Source organism: Myotis yumanensis, unplaced genomic scaffold (genome assembly GCF_028538775.1).
Source record: "Myotis yumanensis isolate MYYU_CA2020_CCGP unplaced genomic scaffold, mMyoYum1.0.hap1 SCAF_9, whole genome shotgun sequence".
Lineage (NCBI taxonomy): Eukaryota > Metazoa > Chordata > Mammalia > Chiroptera > Vespertilionidae > Myotis > Myotis yumanensis.
In genome coordinates, this window is record NW_027223760.1 from 65,256,008 (window position 1) to 65,274,105 (window position 18,098).

At 43.9% G+C, this 18,098-nt stretch overlaps 1 protein-coding gene across 1 annotated transcript in view; it reads right to left on the reverse strand.

Moving 5' to 3' along the window:
- Nucleotides 1-1,593: 1,593 nt before the first annotated feature.
- CPVL (carboxypeptidase vitellogenic like) overlaps nucleotides 1,594-18,098 on the reverse strand; it is a 101,432-nt gene continuing 84,927 nt past the window's right edge. The window contains exon 13 of the mRNA XM_070424495.1: nucleotides 1,594-1,848. Coding sequence (XP_070280596.1) covers nucleotides 1,744-1,848 — 105 coding nt within the window. The 3' untranslated portion in view covers nucleotides 1,594-1,743. The remainder of the gene's footprint in view (nucleotides 1,849-18,098) is intronic.

Sequence of the window (18,098 nt, forward strand, 5' to 3'; positions counted from 1 at the left end):
AAAGCAAAAACGTGAACAATGTGGCACTAAATGTACCAAAAAAAGGCTATGTTCCCAGGAGGAGAGCTGCCATGGGAAGGCAGAGTGTGACCTCACTTGACCTCAGCTGACAACATGCATATGGATGACTCAAAGTTTTTGTCATTCTACACATGTTTCTGGATGACACCAAGTATTGATTTGAGTATTACAAGTACATTTTCAGCGAATAGGTGAATACACATATGGAATCCATGAATAATGAAGATTGACTATATCATGTCGTGGCGTCCTTTTAAAATAGGTCCTATTACAATGGCATGCGAACCCCAGCAATCTCCTCTCCTGGCTACCTTCTCGGAGACTCTGGGAGGCTAGTACCGCATAGGCCTTATCCAAAAACATCAGTGCATGTGTGACATCAGAGCTAAATCCCAGGTCTCCCAGGCACAGCTGGTACCCTTTCTACCACATATTTGTGGGACCAAATACAAGTGTTTTAACTTGCTGATGGGGCTCTATATAAACGTTTTTGCACACGCCTCCATCCCACTCCAGTGTTTTTTCCCCCTGCAATAATTAAAGCTGCTTTTGATCACAATGTTTGACTTGATGATTTGTAGTAGATGGGACCAATGAAATATGTGTATAAAAAAACCCAAAGGAAGATCAAAACCTGAATGAAATAAGGCACAAAATGAAATATTAAAAGAACTCAATAAAGTATCTGCAGCAAGAACAAGCTTTGACTTTTTAAATTTAGTTCTCCAGAGAGCCAAATCGTAGATGGGTAATATGAGAGGGTAACGATGTGGAAAAAGCTAAACACGCTGTAGAATTTCAAAGATATGAGCACATGCTGCGTAAATAGGAAAGATGGGCCCAGATGTGATATTTTAGTTGGAAAATTACTAATGTATGCTATTTATAAATATATTGTGATGCCAGATTATCTCAATTTTTTTTTTTTTTTTTGGTATTTCAACAATTATACAAAATTAGGTTGTTTATTTGCCTAACAGACATACAGACTTTACCACCCAAATTAGAAATGGCTCATAAGTAACGTGGCTGGCCTGCTGGTAAACATGTACACTTCAAACAGATCAACAAATTAAAGAGAAAAAAGGGAAAGGCAAAGAGTCAGTATGACCTCTAAGATCCTGCGCTTATCATCAGTTGGTACATCATTACTTTGATATCTGAGATTTCCGTTTCAAGGAATTCCAAGCTACCTTTCATGCTAAGACTTTCTACATCCCAGAATCTCTTCCCCACCACTGTTTTAATTTCACCTGTTCCTTTGGGGTAATAATTCAGCTACTCTTATCCAATAATATTCACCAAACCCCCTGCATATGTGTGATCTGAGGAAACTCTATTATTTATAGAACAAGATGTTGTTACAGCTCTATTCATTTATTGTACTTTTAACATACTCTTAGGAGAAATTAAAAATTCCTTTTCAAGGTCCCAACATCCCATTTATCCATATGTATCTGAATCAGTGCCTCAGAATCCATCCTTTCCACCTTTTAAGTTAAAAGATGTAATTTGCACTCCTCCACAGCATTTCCTGAAAGTTAATTTTGTAATGAAACAACAGAACCTCACTTATTATTTCAAGGGTAATTTTTATTGATGAGAAACATTTTGCAGATAGAAAAAGATAGTTTTTTTATTTGTATGACATTTCCTTTTTGAAAATTTTCTTATTAAAGATTCCAACCCTTGACGTACTCTTTGAGAAAAGCAGCTTATCCATCAATAAGGATCCCACCCTTTATCAAAAATGAATCGATTGATCATGTCGAAAGATCTCAGAGGCTGGTCATAGGGTAAAATGTGTCCTCCGCCTCGAACAATGACCTGAAAGGAGAAAAAGAAAGAAAAATTGAAATATTGAGAAATGCATATTCTAAATAAATGGAAAGTTTGATTCAGACTGAAGTATTCTGAAAGCCTACATGACCATAGAACATATTCTAGAAATCCATGCCTTGGGCTATGCCAATGTCTTGCTTTTGACAGCTTCAATAATAGGTACTTTAAGGTGGGAAAGTTTTGAAGTTGTGTAGTTATTTAACTTTACACAAAGTTGGGTTCATCATTACCTTGCATAAAACTGGAAAATTTCTCCTTGTCTTTCTCCACTTGGGAGGGAGCTAAGAGCTCTCTGCTCTCCCCCACCCTCCGCTGTTCGATAATTCTTACCGGGTTAGGCCCTGTCGTGGGGAGACACACCCAGGTCAGCTCTGTCTGCAACTGAGGGAGAAAAGTACCCAATTCCACCCTTCAATGATCTGGTCCGCTTCACCCTCATACTGAGCGGCACCTTCCCATTAACCTTTACCATTAATAAAGGGGACGGTGTCATTATCCAAAAAAAAGTAAAGAAAAAAGCCTTGCCACCTGAAATTTTAAAAGGCAATTTTTTGAGCAGCATAGAGTTAGAACATTCTTTTCCCCCAACATTTGATTATGAAAATTTTTTTAAACATATACAAATTTGAAAGATTTCCACATATGCACCATTTAGATTCTCTCATTATCACCCACGTTACTCATTTTCTCGCATAAGGATCCCACTATTTATGTATGAATCTACCTTATTTTTTAAAAATATATTTCTTTATTGATTTCAGAGAGGAAGGGAGAAGGAGAGAGAGAAACATCAATGATGAGAGAGAATCATTGATCAGCTGCCTCCTGCACACCCCTACTGGGGATGGAGCCCGCAACCTGGGACCCCTCAGTCCGCAGGCTGACACTCTATCCACTGAGCCAAGCTGGCTAGGGCTCCACCTTATTTTCTGACACATTTCAAAGTCAAGTGGAGGTATCAGTACATTTTCTCCAAAATTGTGTGCAATATAAACACACAATAGCATGCACTAGTCTTAAGTGTAGACTCACCACGTTTGGATAACAATGGACACCTGTAAGCCCTCTCAGGATGTAAAAAACATTCTTAAAACATCTAGTTGAGGTGAACTCAGACACACACATGGACCCACAAAGGATCCACCCTTGTGCTAGGCTCCCCACTGACAAAAGGGGGACCAGTTTCTGCACTCAGAAAGCCTCAAGGTTCAGCAAATGTCCCAAATAGAGGACAGAGAGGCCTTCATGATTCAAGTCCCAACAGGAAAGGGCTGACACTGAGTGTCAGGAGGCCACATGCAGGAGAGACCGACCTGGCCTGTGCTGTCCTATGGCACATGGAGAACACAGGGTTAGTAGTGGATGGAGGGAGTGAACACACGCAGTACAAGCATCACATTAGTAACTTCTAGCTGTTGAATCACACCCAGCAATTAAAAATCACTTTGACAAGGCCCTTCCGAAGAGGCTGGGCTCATTTTACCTGCTCCAGCCTGGAGGGAACTGAGGCAGGAAAAAGTACACATATATTACATAGCGCATTTATGAGATGAACCCCCAATCCACCACCTACACGCACCCTTGCTGTGAGGTAAGAGGGATCAACGTGGCTGGATGAATTATACTTTGCAGCTCTGCAAGCTGTGCACCCACAAATGATGAGAGAGCATTCACACCAGCATTCACACCAGCTCAGTCAAGGTGGCTGAGCTTCTTGGAGCTACTAGGTGGCTTGTCCAAGCCACACAATTGCAAGTGAGAGAATTAGCTAGAACCCTGGCCTCTGATGCAAACACCAGTGTTTTAAATCAAATCATTGTACTGGTACCATAATTCCTTAGTCTTGGGCCAAACTTTACAGCTTAGTCACAGAACATTTCACTCACTTCTCAACAACCCGCTGAGGCAGGTGAGGGAAGGAGACCACCACTACAGACAGGAGATTGCACCTACTCCTCCTATGCAATTGGAAACACCTGCTTTGTGTTTCACTCCGTCGGGGGCCCGCTGTGCCCTGCTGCAGCAACAGCGGGGCTCACCTATCATGTGTGTTCAGGCTTGCATCTGGAAACCCACCATGCCCCACTCTGTCACAGACGGAAAGTAAACAGATGTGTGACAGGGGCCCCTGCAGATGACTCTAAAGGAAAATTCTCGCTGTCCCTACACTCTCAGCGTACAATTCTCCTCCTGTACATTCCTCTCCAAATCTCTGGCCTTGGCAGGAATCCGATGAGGGATTTTTATGCAACTTCAGCTCAGCAGAGGACACTTAATGAAGTCATGTTTGTGACAAAACCCAGCTGCTTCAACTGGAAATGAGTTTGGCAGCCGTGGTCCAGAACAGCAATAAACCGACTACCCCTGAGCTAAGGTCATCCTCTGTCCAGGGCCAGCCTGCAGCCAATGGGGACAGCACAGTGTGGTAAGGCCAGGGCTCGGGGGAGTGAGGGCATAGGAACGTGACTCCAGGCAGGGCAAGCTGTGACTTTGGCCAAATAATTGAACCCCTCTAACCCTCGGTTTCTTTGTATGACAGGGAAAGAAGTATCACCACTGGGGACAGCTGTGAACTGTGTGAGAAATTAATGGAATCATGTCCATGGGACACCGAGCACACTGTGTGGCCTGGGGAGATACTCAGGAAATATTAGTCACTGTCATGATTCTACTAACAATTATCCTCATTCAAAATGCAGCATCAAAATGCTTGTATCAGCTACCCTCAGATATTGTCTTCCCACGTTAGCATCAACAATCTTGGTTGAACGAAGTTGTTTAAAACGTGAACGTGCATAAAAACACCTGAGTTGGTTGATTGGACTCCTGGGCCCTGCCCATCGAGGGTCCAATTCTGAAGGGCGGGGGCGAGGCCTACGTATGTGCATCTCCAACAATTCCAAGGGAATGCTGATGCTGTTGGTCCAGAGACTCCTCTGTGAAGAACCGTGTCTATCCTGTGACAGATCAGGCAATTCTCTATTTACTTCGTGGGAGACTACAAACAGAAATTTGTTTAACACCTACGCATGACCTCACCTTCTTTCTTCCTGATGGTCTGCTCTCCTGGTACTAACACACACACACACACACACACACACACACACACAGTCACACACACAGTCACACACACCATGTCCATGATAATCATGTGGTCAGGAAGGGACGACACAGCTGGGTATTATAATTCTTATTCTCAGAGACCTGCCTGACCCCAGTCCAATGCTGAGCTGCCACGTGGAATGACCAAACACCATAAAAAAGGGTGTCGTTAAGATGGGAAAGGAAAGCTCTTGCAGGAACAAAGGCTTTTTCACTCGCCACAGGTTCTCAGAGGATGCTCTCCAGCAGACTCACAGCCAGCATGCTGCCGATGTTAGCCTCAGGAATAAATGTATGCGTGCTGACAAATAGCTCCTCTGTTGTTTTCCGCCACGCTGCTCCCCCTCACAGATCGAGGGCACAGGCCACGCCACAGTCTTTAAGGTGTGCAACCAGATGTGACAGGGCTGCGATCACCTGTTTAAATGTGACAAGATTAATCTCAAGGCTCCCTGGATGGAAAGGGCCTCATCAGCAGAAACTGTACATCTGGGCCGTTTCCACACTGGAGCCCAAACCGCCGGACTCATGTGTTCCAGATGTTCCAGGGGTCACAAACATGTCATGGATTTTAAAAGGGTTCTATAAAACACGTTAAAACCTCAACTCACTTTGTGTTTTAGAGAACTGTACAATTCTGCCTGGAACTGGAAACATGGTCTTGGCAGTAAAGGATTTCCCAGTCATGCCTTTTCAGGGGACACAATATAGAGGGGAATTCCCAGTGGGCGTGTGGATGTGGATGGCCGGGGTGTGCATGGGAGTCTTGGAGGAAACAGGTCACTGGACAGATTGTGGAGGGTGGGTGAGGGGAGGGTAGCATTGCAGACAGAGGAAACTGTGTGTGTGCGAGCACTGGGGCACGGAATTCATGGCATGTGCCCATGCCTTAACCTGCAAATGGTTCCATTTATGAAGGCATAGAGGGAAAACAGAGGGAGGGTGAACAAGTAACCCTGAGAGACATGCTGCTGAGATGCATCGACCTTATCTGGTAGGATGTGTGTGTGTGTTAAAATAAAATGTGTGACATAAAAGAAAATGACCCTTCTAAGCATTTCACAGTGAACAAGTTAGTAGCATTTAGTGCATTCACAATGCTGTGCAGCCGTCACCACTATCTAGCTGCAGAATGTTTTCATCACAAAGGAGGCCCCATTACCATTAGCCATCGCTCCCTCTCCCCTCTCCCTGCCAGAACCTGGCAGTCACTGCTCAGCCTTCTACCTCTGTGGGTTTACTCTCCCAGAGAGTGATATATGGTCCAGGTAGGGACATGCTCAGATTTGCATTATAGAAAGATGACTGAGCATGGGCTGAGGAATGAAATGATACTGGGGCAAGTGAGGCGACTAGCTGTTCAGGTGAGCAGTGATGTAGGTTCATAGCACAGGTGATGAGAAGGGGAAGGAAAAGAGGGATGTTGGGGTGGAAGCAGGGAAATTAGTGATTAATTATATATAAAGCTGAAGTGAAAGCAGCCCTCCTAAGCCCCACACACATGCTCCCCACTGCAGGCTTTTTTGCAAGAAATGTTGACATGGACCAAGACAGAAGAAAAGAAGCCCCTGGAAGATGCAGGCTGGGGAGGCAGGCGACAGGATAGATTTATAGTTCTTGTGCGTAACGATGGAATGATGGAGACTCAAGAGAACCTTGTTTGTTATGGCTTCTGACTTACACTAAATTCTTTTGCTATTTTTTATTCCATTGCATATTTATGAAATCTTACTTGTTAGCTTTCAGAAACTACCCATATGTAGAAATAAAATAAATATGCACTCAAATAAAAAATATACTAAAATGTAAAGGTACTTGGGAAGGAGAATTAAAAACAAGCCAAAGCTTGTTAGCAGCCACCTGTCAACAAAAAATGAGGCAAGTCACTTAAAAAAAATACACAAAAAACAAAGCAGAAATCAAGGCTCACAGTTACTCCCATGACACCCAGGGACAACTCCGGAGATTTACAACTCTACACCTCTAGCGTAGCAAGTGATCATTAAATAGGAGGGGGAGGCTGCTTTCGCTCTCCTACATGTGGCCCTTGCAGTGGTAGACATTCCTAGAGTAGTCAATAGTTACGTTTGGTATTGCTTTAAAGTTCCCAAAGGCCTCCCAGAGGCACTGTCTTGCTTAATCAGTTGCAACAATATTGTAATTTAGGATTTCCACTTCTGCCTATGTCACAATAGCGTGTGTCACACCAACCCACCCCAGAAGAGCATGCCTGCTGGTGAAGACCGTAAGCTCAGGGTCCAGCAGTCTGGGTTTAAGCCCAGCTCTATGACTTTGGCCAGGGACTTAACTGCCTCTACTATGGGTTAAAATATGGGTGACAAGTTGTCCCAGTTTGGCTAGGGTTTGAGGGGCTTCTGGAAACACAGATGTCTCAGTGCTAAAAACTGAAAAGTGCCAGGCAAGCCAGGATGGTTGGTCATTCTTAGGATATTTAACCTATTGTGGGGATTCAAAGAGAGAATGCATATAGAATGCCACATGGCATTCAGTCCACAGATATGGATTAAGCTTGAATCACGTGCTGTATAGACAAATAATAAGCACTAAAGCAGTGTTCATGCTACTATTGACTGACTTTTTATGGTCAAAGGAATAGTTTTCCTTTTAAGAGTGGAGGAAGAGCATATGTTACATCTAGAGGCCTGGTGCACGAAATCCGTGCATGGGTAGGGTCCCTAGGCCTGGTCGGTGATCAGGCCCAATCAGGTTCCCCACCTCTTTGCCTCCCTGCCTCCTCCTTCCCTCACTCCCTCAGCACCCTGCTGCTGCTGGTTGCCCGCCATGCTCCACGCTGCCCCTGGTGGTCAGCGCATGTCATAGCGAGCGATTGAACTCCCATTCTCCCGGTTGAACTCCCAAGGGAACACTTTTGTGTATTAGCCTTTTATATATAGAGATAGTAATAACTACAAAATGCATTACTATACTTTTCAGAAAGAAAGGATTATAAGATATTTTTCAGGAGGGGCATATTTCTCTTCCAGGCTTCTTTCATTTCCATGCAATGAATCCCTCCTTCCCGTGGGCAAGGTCCCAGTGACAGTAAGAAAACAGCTTGAACACGAGCTCCAGCCTCTGTCAATAGACTTGACTTAACTACTGAGAGTGAGTTTTAGCCCTAAGTCTGCCAACTCCAGGATCTGCCCCATTCTTTCCCTCCACCCCCTTCCGCCACATTCAATGCCAAACACCCTCTTCTCTCCACACAGAAATGTCAAGCGAGCAAGACCTTACTTGTCTTAGCAGAATGAGAGAAAGCTGTTCTGTCTTTTTTCCCTTTTAAGAACCCACTTAACAACAAAAGGATTTGATGCAATTAAAAAGTAATAGAAACTCCACTTCCTCCATGTCCAGTTTTATATTTGACAGCCACAAGAGGATAAAAAGCACAATCCAGGTCATTAATGACCCTTCCTCAGTATCTGGCTTTACGATCTGCATTTGTAGTTTTTCTTTGAGGACAGACTGAGTGGGAGGAGAGGGCAGAGGGGCGGCAGGGAATGCTCTAACCGGCAGTGTCCTGAGGACCGAGAGCCTGACTCACTCGCCACTTCTGGGGAACATGGAATCCAGAGCGAGCCAGCCTGCTAATACTGTGTCTCCCGCAAGCATGGCAGGCTGGTTTTACAGTGGAGGGCTGGGCTCTCGCACCTGTGCACATCGCTGTCCCGCTCCACATCCAGGACGTCACTTTGGTAGCTTGAACCCGGCCGTGGTGGGAGTATTCCCACCAAGGAAATTGACAACCACTACAGATTGGCATCTCTCCTCCCTCCCAACCCCGTTCACCCTCAGGCCACTGGTTCTCTGACGTTTTGGCTCTACTGGGGAAAGATGAAATATTTGGGCATTCTTCCTCTTTCTCAAAATCAATCAAAGAAATATCCATCCAAATGGGTAAATTAATGACCCCTCCTCAGTATCTAGCTTTACAATCTGCATTCGTAGGCCGAATTGTCTCTGACACCTTGGCTCAGGAAATCAGACGGGCCGGGTTGCAAATACCCGCAGGAAGGCGAGAAGGCCCTGTCGCCTGTGTCCAACCATGCGCCCCCACTTAGTTCCAGTGAAATTGGCAAGAGTCATGTTAAAGCCATACCACCGGGTTCTCGGAACCTCCGCTGGTGTCAGAGCCCTTGAGACCCTCCAGAGCGGGTCTGTTTGGGACAACTGACCAGACAGGGCTTCTAGGTTTAACTGTGTTCCTGACCCCCAGCCTAAGGGGACCCCGGACCTGCAAATGTCCCCAGGTTCCAGGAATTTCAGATGCAGAATATGCCAAAGCGCACAGCATTTTCATGATGCCCTTACTGGTACTTGAAAGAAAACAAGGCACACCGTTTTTACTACCAAAGCAAAGATGGTGCAAAGCAAAACGGGGCCCTTAGTCCATGGGACAATGGGACAGTCTTAACATAACTTTATTTTGTTTCGTCCCGCTGTCCATTTCTCTACCCGACTCCACCCTCCACTTTGTTAACTCTCTGGCTCTGTTTAACACCCCCACAAGCGATTTCGTGACTCTGGCTACACTTCCTTAAATTAAACAACAAAAAAAGGTCACTCTTTAAAAAGCAAACCCAATTCCTTCTTTGTTCCTCAAATAGTATTAATTTTTAAAACCCATCCTCCGTGTGTGGATAATACTTTAGATGTGAAACTTCTTCGTATTTATTCACTTCCCATAATGAAATGGTTCTCTGTGAAATTTCAATAGAGTATTAAAAACCACTCAACAGTTAAGAGAAGATTATGCATCATTGCCTAGCAGCTATACCTCAGTAAATAGATCTGCTTTCCAATTTATGTTTTAAATAATACAATAAATTAGCTCCCTGAGAATTAGCTAAGTGCATATTTGGGTAGCTTAATTTAGAAGCATTCTTTTTATGCTAATAAGTCCTCTCTATTGAAAAAGAATCACATAAACCAAGAGGACTCTTGGCAAGTAATCAGAGTAAAATTGGGAGTTGCTATTGTTTATTATTTCCTTTGTTTTCAGGAAGCAAGCTGTGTCCTTTTTAAGGAAAGGAAAATAAATCAAATAGCAAGGATTCAATATTTTAAAAGGAGATGACACTACAGTCAGCCCCTGAGATAATGAAGCTTTTACACCACCTTCCTTAAATTGGTTTCCCAGGATGCTCCCCCTCCCTCCCCCTATGTCACACAGAAAGGAAATAGTCTTCAGCTGACATCAGCAGTGCATCCTTTGGCTCAGAGCGGATTGTTTTGAACTATTCATTATCTCCTCATGTCTAGTCTGTTTCCTAGAAGACATTGTGGTGTGTACAATTGGGGAGTGACAATAGCATTCCTTGAGAATTGTAGTACACACACACACACACACACACACACACACACACACACACACTGTGGGAACCATGCCAGGTCCCCGGATAGTCAAGGCCAGTGGGAGCACAGAGGCCTTGTTATCAATACACCAGAATGGCCAAAGGCCGCTCTGGGCATGTGCCTAAGCGGGATGTTCAAGGACTCTGAGCCTGGGATTCCTAATCCGGCCAAGATACCATGAGCGGGCGCAAGGACGCACGGTACACTGTGCTCTTCAGTAGCCAATATGATTGATATAACTATTGGCACCAAGCCTTCTTTGTCTAAATAGTGTAAAAGTAGGTAACTGACCAGCTAGTTAGCTGGAGCAGGCTGGAGTCAGCTGAGGATGGAGTGAGAAGAAGTCTGCTGGAGAGAGCAGCTGGGCAGGAGAGACAGGGGAAGCTGCTGAGCTGGAGAGCTCAGGTACCGCTACGATGTGAGGCGGTGAGTCCAGGAGGCAGCGTGCGGCTGCTCAGATAATAGCTGTGGGTACAGAGACTGGTGCTGCTTTCTGGGAAAGATCTATGTTCACCAGCCAGTGTCCGGCTGCCTGCCTCTATGGACTTCGCTGTGAGGACTCTTCTTGTCTGACGGCTATATGGCCACTGGCTTCAGCAATAAAGACTCATTCTTATACACCCACAACCTCTCATGGCTTCTCCATCTAAGACCCAGGGTCCTAGGAGGGCCAGCCCCAGGCAGAGGGGCTCAGACCCAACACCTGCTGTCTAGTGAGCAGAAGATAAAGGAGGAACTTGGACTAAGTTCCCAAGAGTTAGTACAGTGAGCAAGGTTCAAGCGGGAACCAGCCCTGGCGTAGTCGGATGGGAGAGTTGAGAAGAATACATGGGCTCAGAGATACTCACAGCCACTCGGAGCCAGTCAGAGCACCAGAGCGCGTGCAGGGCTCTTGCTACTGGCTCTGACACACACACACACACACACACACACACACACACACACACACACACACGAGAAGGGTGTAGGCATGAGGCAGGGGCCAGTTTGATTTTAATTCTAATTCGCTGAACATTTACTGAGTGCCAGGATCTGTGCTAAGGGCTTGCTACCAACAGAAAGCGTACATCATTCCTGTCCTCAAGGAGCTCAGTGTGTGCCGAAACCGGTTTGGCTCAGTGGATAGAGCGTCGGCCTGCGGACTGAAAGGTCCCGGGTTCGATTCCGGTCAAGGGCATGTACCTGGGTTGCGGGCACATCCCCAGTAGGAGATGTGCAGGAGGCAGCTGATCGATGTTTCTCTCTCATCGATGTTTCTAACTCTCTATCTCTCTCCCTTCCTCTGTAAAAAATCAATAAAATATATTTAAAAAAAAAAGGAGCTCAGTGTGGAACAGGGGAGGAAGGTGACTACAGAGTTAAAAGGACCCCCGGTGCGGTCCCTGCAATGGGAAAGTGGCCCAGAGAGGACAGGGAGGCCTTCCGGGAGGAGGGCTTCCCACAGGTGATGCTGCAGCTTAGCTTTGAACGGCACATGGATTCCAGGCAGTCGGTTGGACGAGGAGAAAGGGCCTTATGAGGAAGAGGGAGGGCATCCCATGGAAACTGCTGGCTGATGAAACAGCGGGGGGAGTTTGGAAAGTTATAAGGTGTTTTGTTTTCTTTCTCAAAATTCTAATTGGGAAAAAGGGAGAGTGAGCGGTCAGGTTGGGGAAGGAAGCTGAGGCCAGACCAACCATCATCACTATTCCAGTAAAGAGCTTGGACTTGATTCTGCAGGTAGCAGAGTCAGTGAGAGGTTTGAAACAAGGGAAAACACGACCAGACTTGCCTTTTGGAAAAAGCACAGAGAGGAGGGGAGATTGGAGAGGAGGGAGACTAGTTAAGAACAGCTATGGAGGCCCTTGTAAAAGGCAAAACATTTAAACAACAACATAAAACACATATTTAGAGAGTTGTTCAATAGCAACTCTTAAAACTTGTGCCTTTTCTTAAAACACCACAGGGAGAAACTATTTTATTTGAGAATTTATAATGTGGGGTAGCCATCATTTTTTTCTAGTGTCTCCAAAATGCTGTGTAAAATCAGTGTTTTTCTTGTTCAGTAATTCTGTGTGGTTTCTGTGTTGAGCACTGGGAAATGAATTAAGCCATGGCAATGAGAAGGCTATTGGAAGGCAGATGTGAGAAATGCTAGCTAAGGGACTGGGTGAGTAATATTTGCCAATTACAATTTTTCTTAATTTTCTGGTAAGACTCATAGCAAAGCAATTTCTAAATAACTTCCCTTCCTTGTTGTTTTAATGGAAAAATAATGGAAGTGAGGGGCCTCGTGCTGTGTCGGAAAAATATTCAGGTCCTTCTCCCAGATGGTCTGGGGCTTGCCTGCAAATCCACGACGTGAGTTGAAATCTGTCTATTTTATCTAGTTGCTTCTTGTACTGAGCCACTGTGGGCGAGTGGATGTAAAACGATGGCAAAAGAATACATTTCTGATTTTTTTTTTGAGCTGGATATTTTGGTAGCCAACCTCAGCTCAGGACATCCTGAATAAAAAATGCCTCTGCAAAACCAAAGCAGCACCAACACTTAGACATGCCATGTTCCCTGCACCCTGTCACAGTGCGTGGATGCTGGTCTCAGTCTGATGGTAGCCAGGGAAGAAGACGGGAAAGACAGCACGAGAAGAAGAAGGCAAACCATGAGTGTTAGACATGGGAAGGACATTAATCCCCTCTTCCCCTGAAGCCCGAGGGAAAGATGACTAGAGACAAGTCCAAGATTTGATGATAATGGTGGAATAACCAGAATTCTTACACATTACTGGCAAGAATAAATAAGTTGGCATTATCTTATGCAGTTGAAGATGCTTGAATCCTGTGAACTCATCAATTCCACCTCTAGGCAATATTCTTACAGAAACTCTTACAAGCAGGGCACAAAGAGACATGTGCAAGAATGTTCACAGCAGCAAATTGATAGTTGCAGAAAACTGGAAACAACCCAAATATCCAGTAGCAATGGAATGGCCAGAGAATATAAGCATGCAATAGAATACTATGCAGCGATGAAAAAGGATGAGGCACAGCTGCACATATCAACATGGGTGACTCTCACAAAGCATTGCATAGCAAAAGTATGTTATTGCAAAATACATACAGAGCAATCGCTTCCTCTAAAATTAAACATGAAAAGTAAAATATTGTTTATGGAGATATATCTGTTTATGGAGATGCATATCTGTAGTAAAACTATTAATTTTTAAAAGGGGAAAAGGATGGTGAAAAGAAAATCTAGGACAGTGAGGACAGGGGATGGGATTGGGGAGGGCAAACTCACGGTAATGTTGCATTTCTTAAACCAGCTGGCTAAGTCTAAGGGAGTTCATTTACCACTGTCTGTTTACTTTTACACAAATATTATACATATTCTTTGGCTATTATTCAATTTTTAATTTAAGAAAAGAAAAGCCACCTACTGATGCTGCCAACTCAGAAAAAAATAAACCTTTAAGAAATTTAACATGTTCTTTGCTCTGCTATTTTCTTCTGCCCAACCCAGAGATGAGGAGATGGGCCACTACGTGGGAGGAGATAGAGAAGCAACTGAATAGAAACAAAGGCAACCATGGGAAGTGCCCTTCTGGAAAGCAGCTCTAAGGAGACAGAGCTGCTGCCAGAATCTAAACCTCGGGACTCCAGTTGCTGCATAAAAAATAAATAAATGTTAGGAACAAAAACAAACACCCACATCTCCATGCTGGACAGCAGAAGAGCAAGTTGCCAAATATTTTACTGTATTTTTTTCTGGGTTGTTTTTTACTCTCTAATCTAAGCTCCATATTCCTCTTCTTCTCTGTTTCCATATGTTAGAAGCTAAGTCCAGGTGGAAAAACAAAAACAAAAAGGCTGGGTGCTCCATTTATTGTCAACAGGGATGGTTCAGATTATTGTTCAACTAGAAGGAACTCAGTGCTTTAGAAACATCTCATTACTCAATGCAGCCACTTCTACGTACTATCATTAGACTGCCCTGGAACAATATGCAGAATCCCTCACAGCCCTCTCTCTTTCTTCCATTTCTCAGCAAGAGTTTCCTTATTATAGTGAAGCTGAAACTGGATACAATTACAGTAGGGCCAGACCTTTCAAATAAATAATATTTAGCCCATTTCATCATCTGAGCCTTTAAAACCCAGTATCTATTAAGGACCCTCTTAGGGGAAGAGCTGCTTGCTCTGTGAAAACAGATGAATGCTGGACATCAATAAAGGCTGTAGGAATAAATATTACATGCTTACTAGCTGCCAGGTAGAGTGTCAAGTAATGTATAAGCATTCTTTCAGTTAATCCTAATAATCAATCCTTCTGTGAGAGAGGTAGGTGTTAATATTATCCCAACCTTACAGATGAGGAATCTCTTGGAGAGCTTAAGTAATTTGCCCAAGGTCACACAACTAGTAAGTGGTATAACAAGGAGGGAAACCAGGTCTAACATAGTATCTAGCCCTAATCCCTATACTACAAGGTCACTGGAGTATGGTGATAGTAGAAGTAGAGTTGCCATTGAAATACATTAGAAATAAAATTCAAGTCTACTTGATAGCTAAGCTCATAACTTCTCTATCTGAAGTCACCAAAGGTGGTTTGGGGTTTGGTTTGGTGAGGGTCTATAAATTATTTTTAACAATTCAAACTATGTATATATATATATATATGTATGTGTGTGTATATATATATATATATATATATATATATATATATATAGTGTAATATGTATATTATATAAATATCTATCTATATAAAAGCCTAAGTGACCATTTAACCATTTGACCAGTAGCTATGATGCGCACTGACCACCAGGGGGGAGAGACTCAACGCACAGGCATGGAAACATGGAACAGACAGATGAATCTCAGAGGGAAGCGGGGAGGGGGGGAAGAGATTAACCAAAGATCTTATATGCATACTAGAGGCCCGGTGTATGAATTTGTGCACTGGTGGGGGGTCCCTCGGCCTGGCCTGTGGGGATCAGGCCAAAACTGGCAGTCCGACATCCCCCGAGGGTGCCAGATTGCGAAAGGGTGCAGGCCAGGCCGAGGGACCCCACCAGTGCACGAATTCGTGCACTGGGCCTCTAGTATATAATAAAATAGACCACACATGAAGCCATTACATTGAAATTATCAATCTAATAAGAAACAAATTTGTGATATATTAATATACATATTTCTATATGAACACATTCAATAAGAACTACCAATGGGTCTGATAACTACTATAATTTTAAAGTAGCAATGGCCATAAACATTGTTTCAAGGTATTTGCAACAGCATATGTATTTGATATGGAAATACTTCTGCTTTCTATTGGTGACAAAGTCAAAGGCACTGCCAATGCCGCTGTGGTTTGTTGCCTACACTCATAATGGCAGGAAATGCTAAATTTTAAAATTCATAATGGAAGGAAATGCTGTTTTGGTTAGAGGTTAGTACAAATAAAGCTGTAATTTTTTTTCCCCATCTGAGTTCACTGACCCCTTGAATCCTCAGCACAGGCCTGAACCCAGGTTAAGAACCCTTCTTCAATAACCTGATGATCACCGCCTGGAAGTGCTAAGCTTATTCCTGATAAGGCTTCAGTCTAATTGATGCATTTGAATTCTTGCTTTGACATAGAATTAGTTGTATCCATCCATTATAGCATGTGACCAATAATTAACATCCAGGAACAAAGAATAAGGACGTAATATCCAGGAACACGTTCACTGTGACTGGTGGGCCACATGTTGCTGAGAACCCCTGTGGATGGTGTTTACAGTAGACCATGCTTGATCGAATGGTGTCTGTGTTGGAAAGGACCACACATACACTGCTACCTAAAGACACTGCATGCGAGGACCACGTTGTTTCAGTACAGGGCAAAAACTCAGCTGGGTAAAGTAAGCTAATGTTTTGAATGAATGAAATAGTGTTTCTATAAGTCTGAATTACCTACGGTCTGTCAGTGTTTTAAGAGAACAAAGGCCACTTGTAAACCTACAATGCATGGTGAAGACTGTGGTCTGAAATTTGACATCAGGTCTTGGCTGAAGATTTCAGAGAAACAGCGCCACACCAGTAGACACTGTGGACTAGGGGGCACTTTGCTAAATGTGATGCTTCTGCTCAGTGGCTGGTTTGTTAAGAGTAAAACTATGTTCTCAGGTTCCTGGTTGGCCTGGAAGTAAATATCATAGGTCAGGGTTTAGAAAACACTTTAGGCATCAGAGTGGAAGTTTATCCAAACATAAGCCACACAGGGTTCCTGCAAGATGAAGGCCATTTTAGTACCAATAAAGGGACAAAGCACATACAAAGGACAAAGCTATGTATTAGAATTCCCTAAGACAAATACTGAGGCTCAGGTCCTACCTCAGATCAATAAAGTCAGAATAAATGGAGATAGGGCCTGGGGATCTGTATTTGTAAGGGTTGAGACACATTGATTTAGTTCAACATTCGTTGCTATTCTTCCCATCAAGATGAATCTGGCCTTGCTCTGTGATTTGCTTTCACCCAGAGAATGCAATGGACTTTGGAACCCTGGCTTTACAAGGACTGGCATCTTTTGCTTCTCAATTTGGGAGACCAGCCCTCATGCTGTGAAGGCCAGGCCAGGACACTGCATGGTTAGAAGCCATCTGGAGAGAGCCCTGGAGGAGAGGAGACCATCTTGGATAGCTTAGCTTTCACCAAACTCTCAGCTGAATGCATTCGCATGTGTGACCTCAGTCTGCATCATCTGAATCTGGCTGAGCCCATTCCCCCCATATCATTGTGAGGAATAATACATTACTGTGTTTAAGTCACTATATTTTGATGTGACTTCTTATTCCATAATAAACTAAAAAAAAAAAAAATACTGACAACGCTCTATTCTTTTCTTGAAAGATCTGGTGATCCTATCTTGGAATCTTGACATGAACTGAAAAGCAAGGCTGGATACATCTTTCTAAAGCAGATAGAAGACATGATTACACCGAGAGCTTAGGTGAAAGCTTACCTAATACAGACAAAGGAAGACCAATATCCCATGTGGTCTTAGGTAAACGCCCTACTCCTGAGAGTTGGGTGGCCATTTTGATAGACATAGAGACCCACCATCAGATCCCCCTACAAAGGTGCACTTGCTGCCCTGCTGCAGGGAGTCCCGTCAACAGAAAGCCTCCAGCTCCCAGCCCCTTCAGGGTCTGCCTCGGCTGCACAGAGCAATCTTTCCTATGATGAGGCCCACATTTGGTGACTGAGTGAGGTGGGGATAGAAAGGTCATTTGGGCCTGATGTGGAATACTGATAGAAAAGACTCTCTCTGGAGTTCCCTGCAGGTTGGCCAAGGTTTAGATGGCCTGTGCCATAGCCCGACTTCCCACCCTTTCCTTTCACATGTGTCACTTTCTAATAAACATCTTGTATCCCAAACTTGGCCTCAATGTTTACTTCTGGAGAACTCAACCTGTGACTGCCATGAGATCTAGGAGGTTTTACTTCTGAGGATGTGGGATGTGGGTTGATTGCTATATTCTGGTTTTTCTGGCCACAGACTGATTCCTATAAAAGGACAGAAGAACTTTCCTAGGTCTAAAAGATGGAGAAAAAGAACCCATGAATCAGGACTTCCCTCTTTTGGAAGGGAACAGGGCTGGGAGAGAGATGAAGATCCTGTTGAACAGTTTCTGTAACAACGCCAAAACATTTTCCCAGGGAATTAGCTGCATTTGGTAGTCATTGTCTCAAATCTGTCTAGCAGTTACTTTCCTCCATTACATAGTGTCTTAAA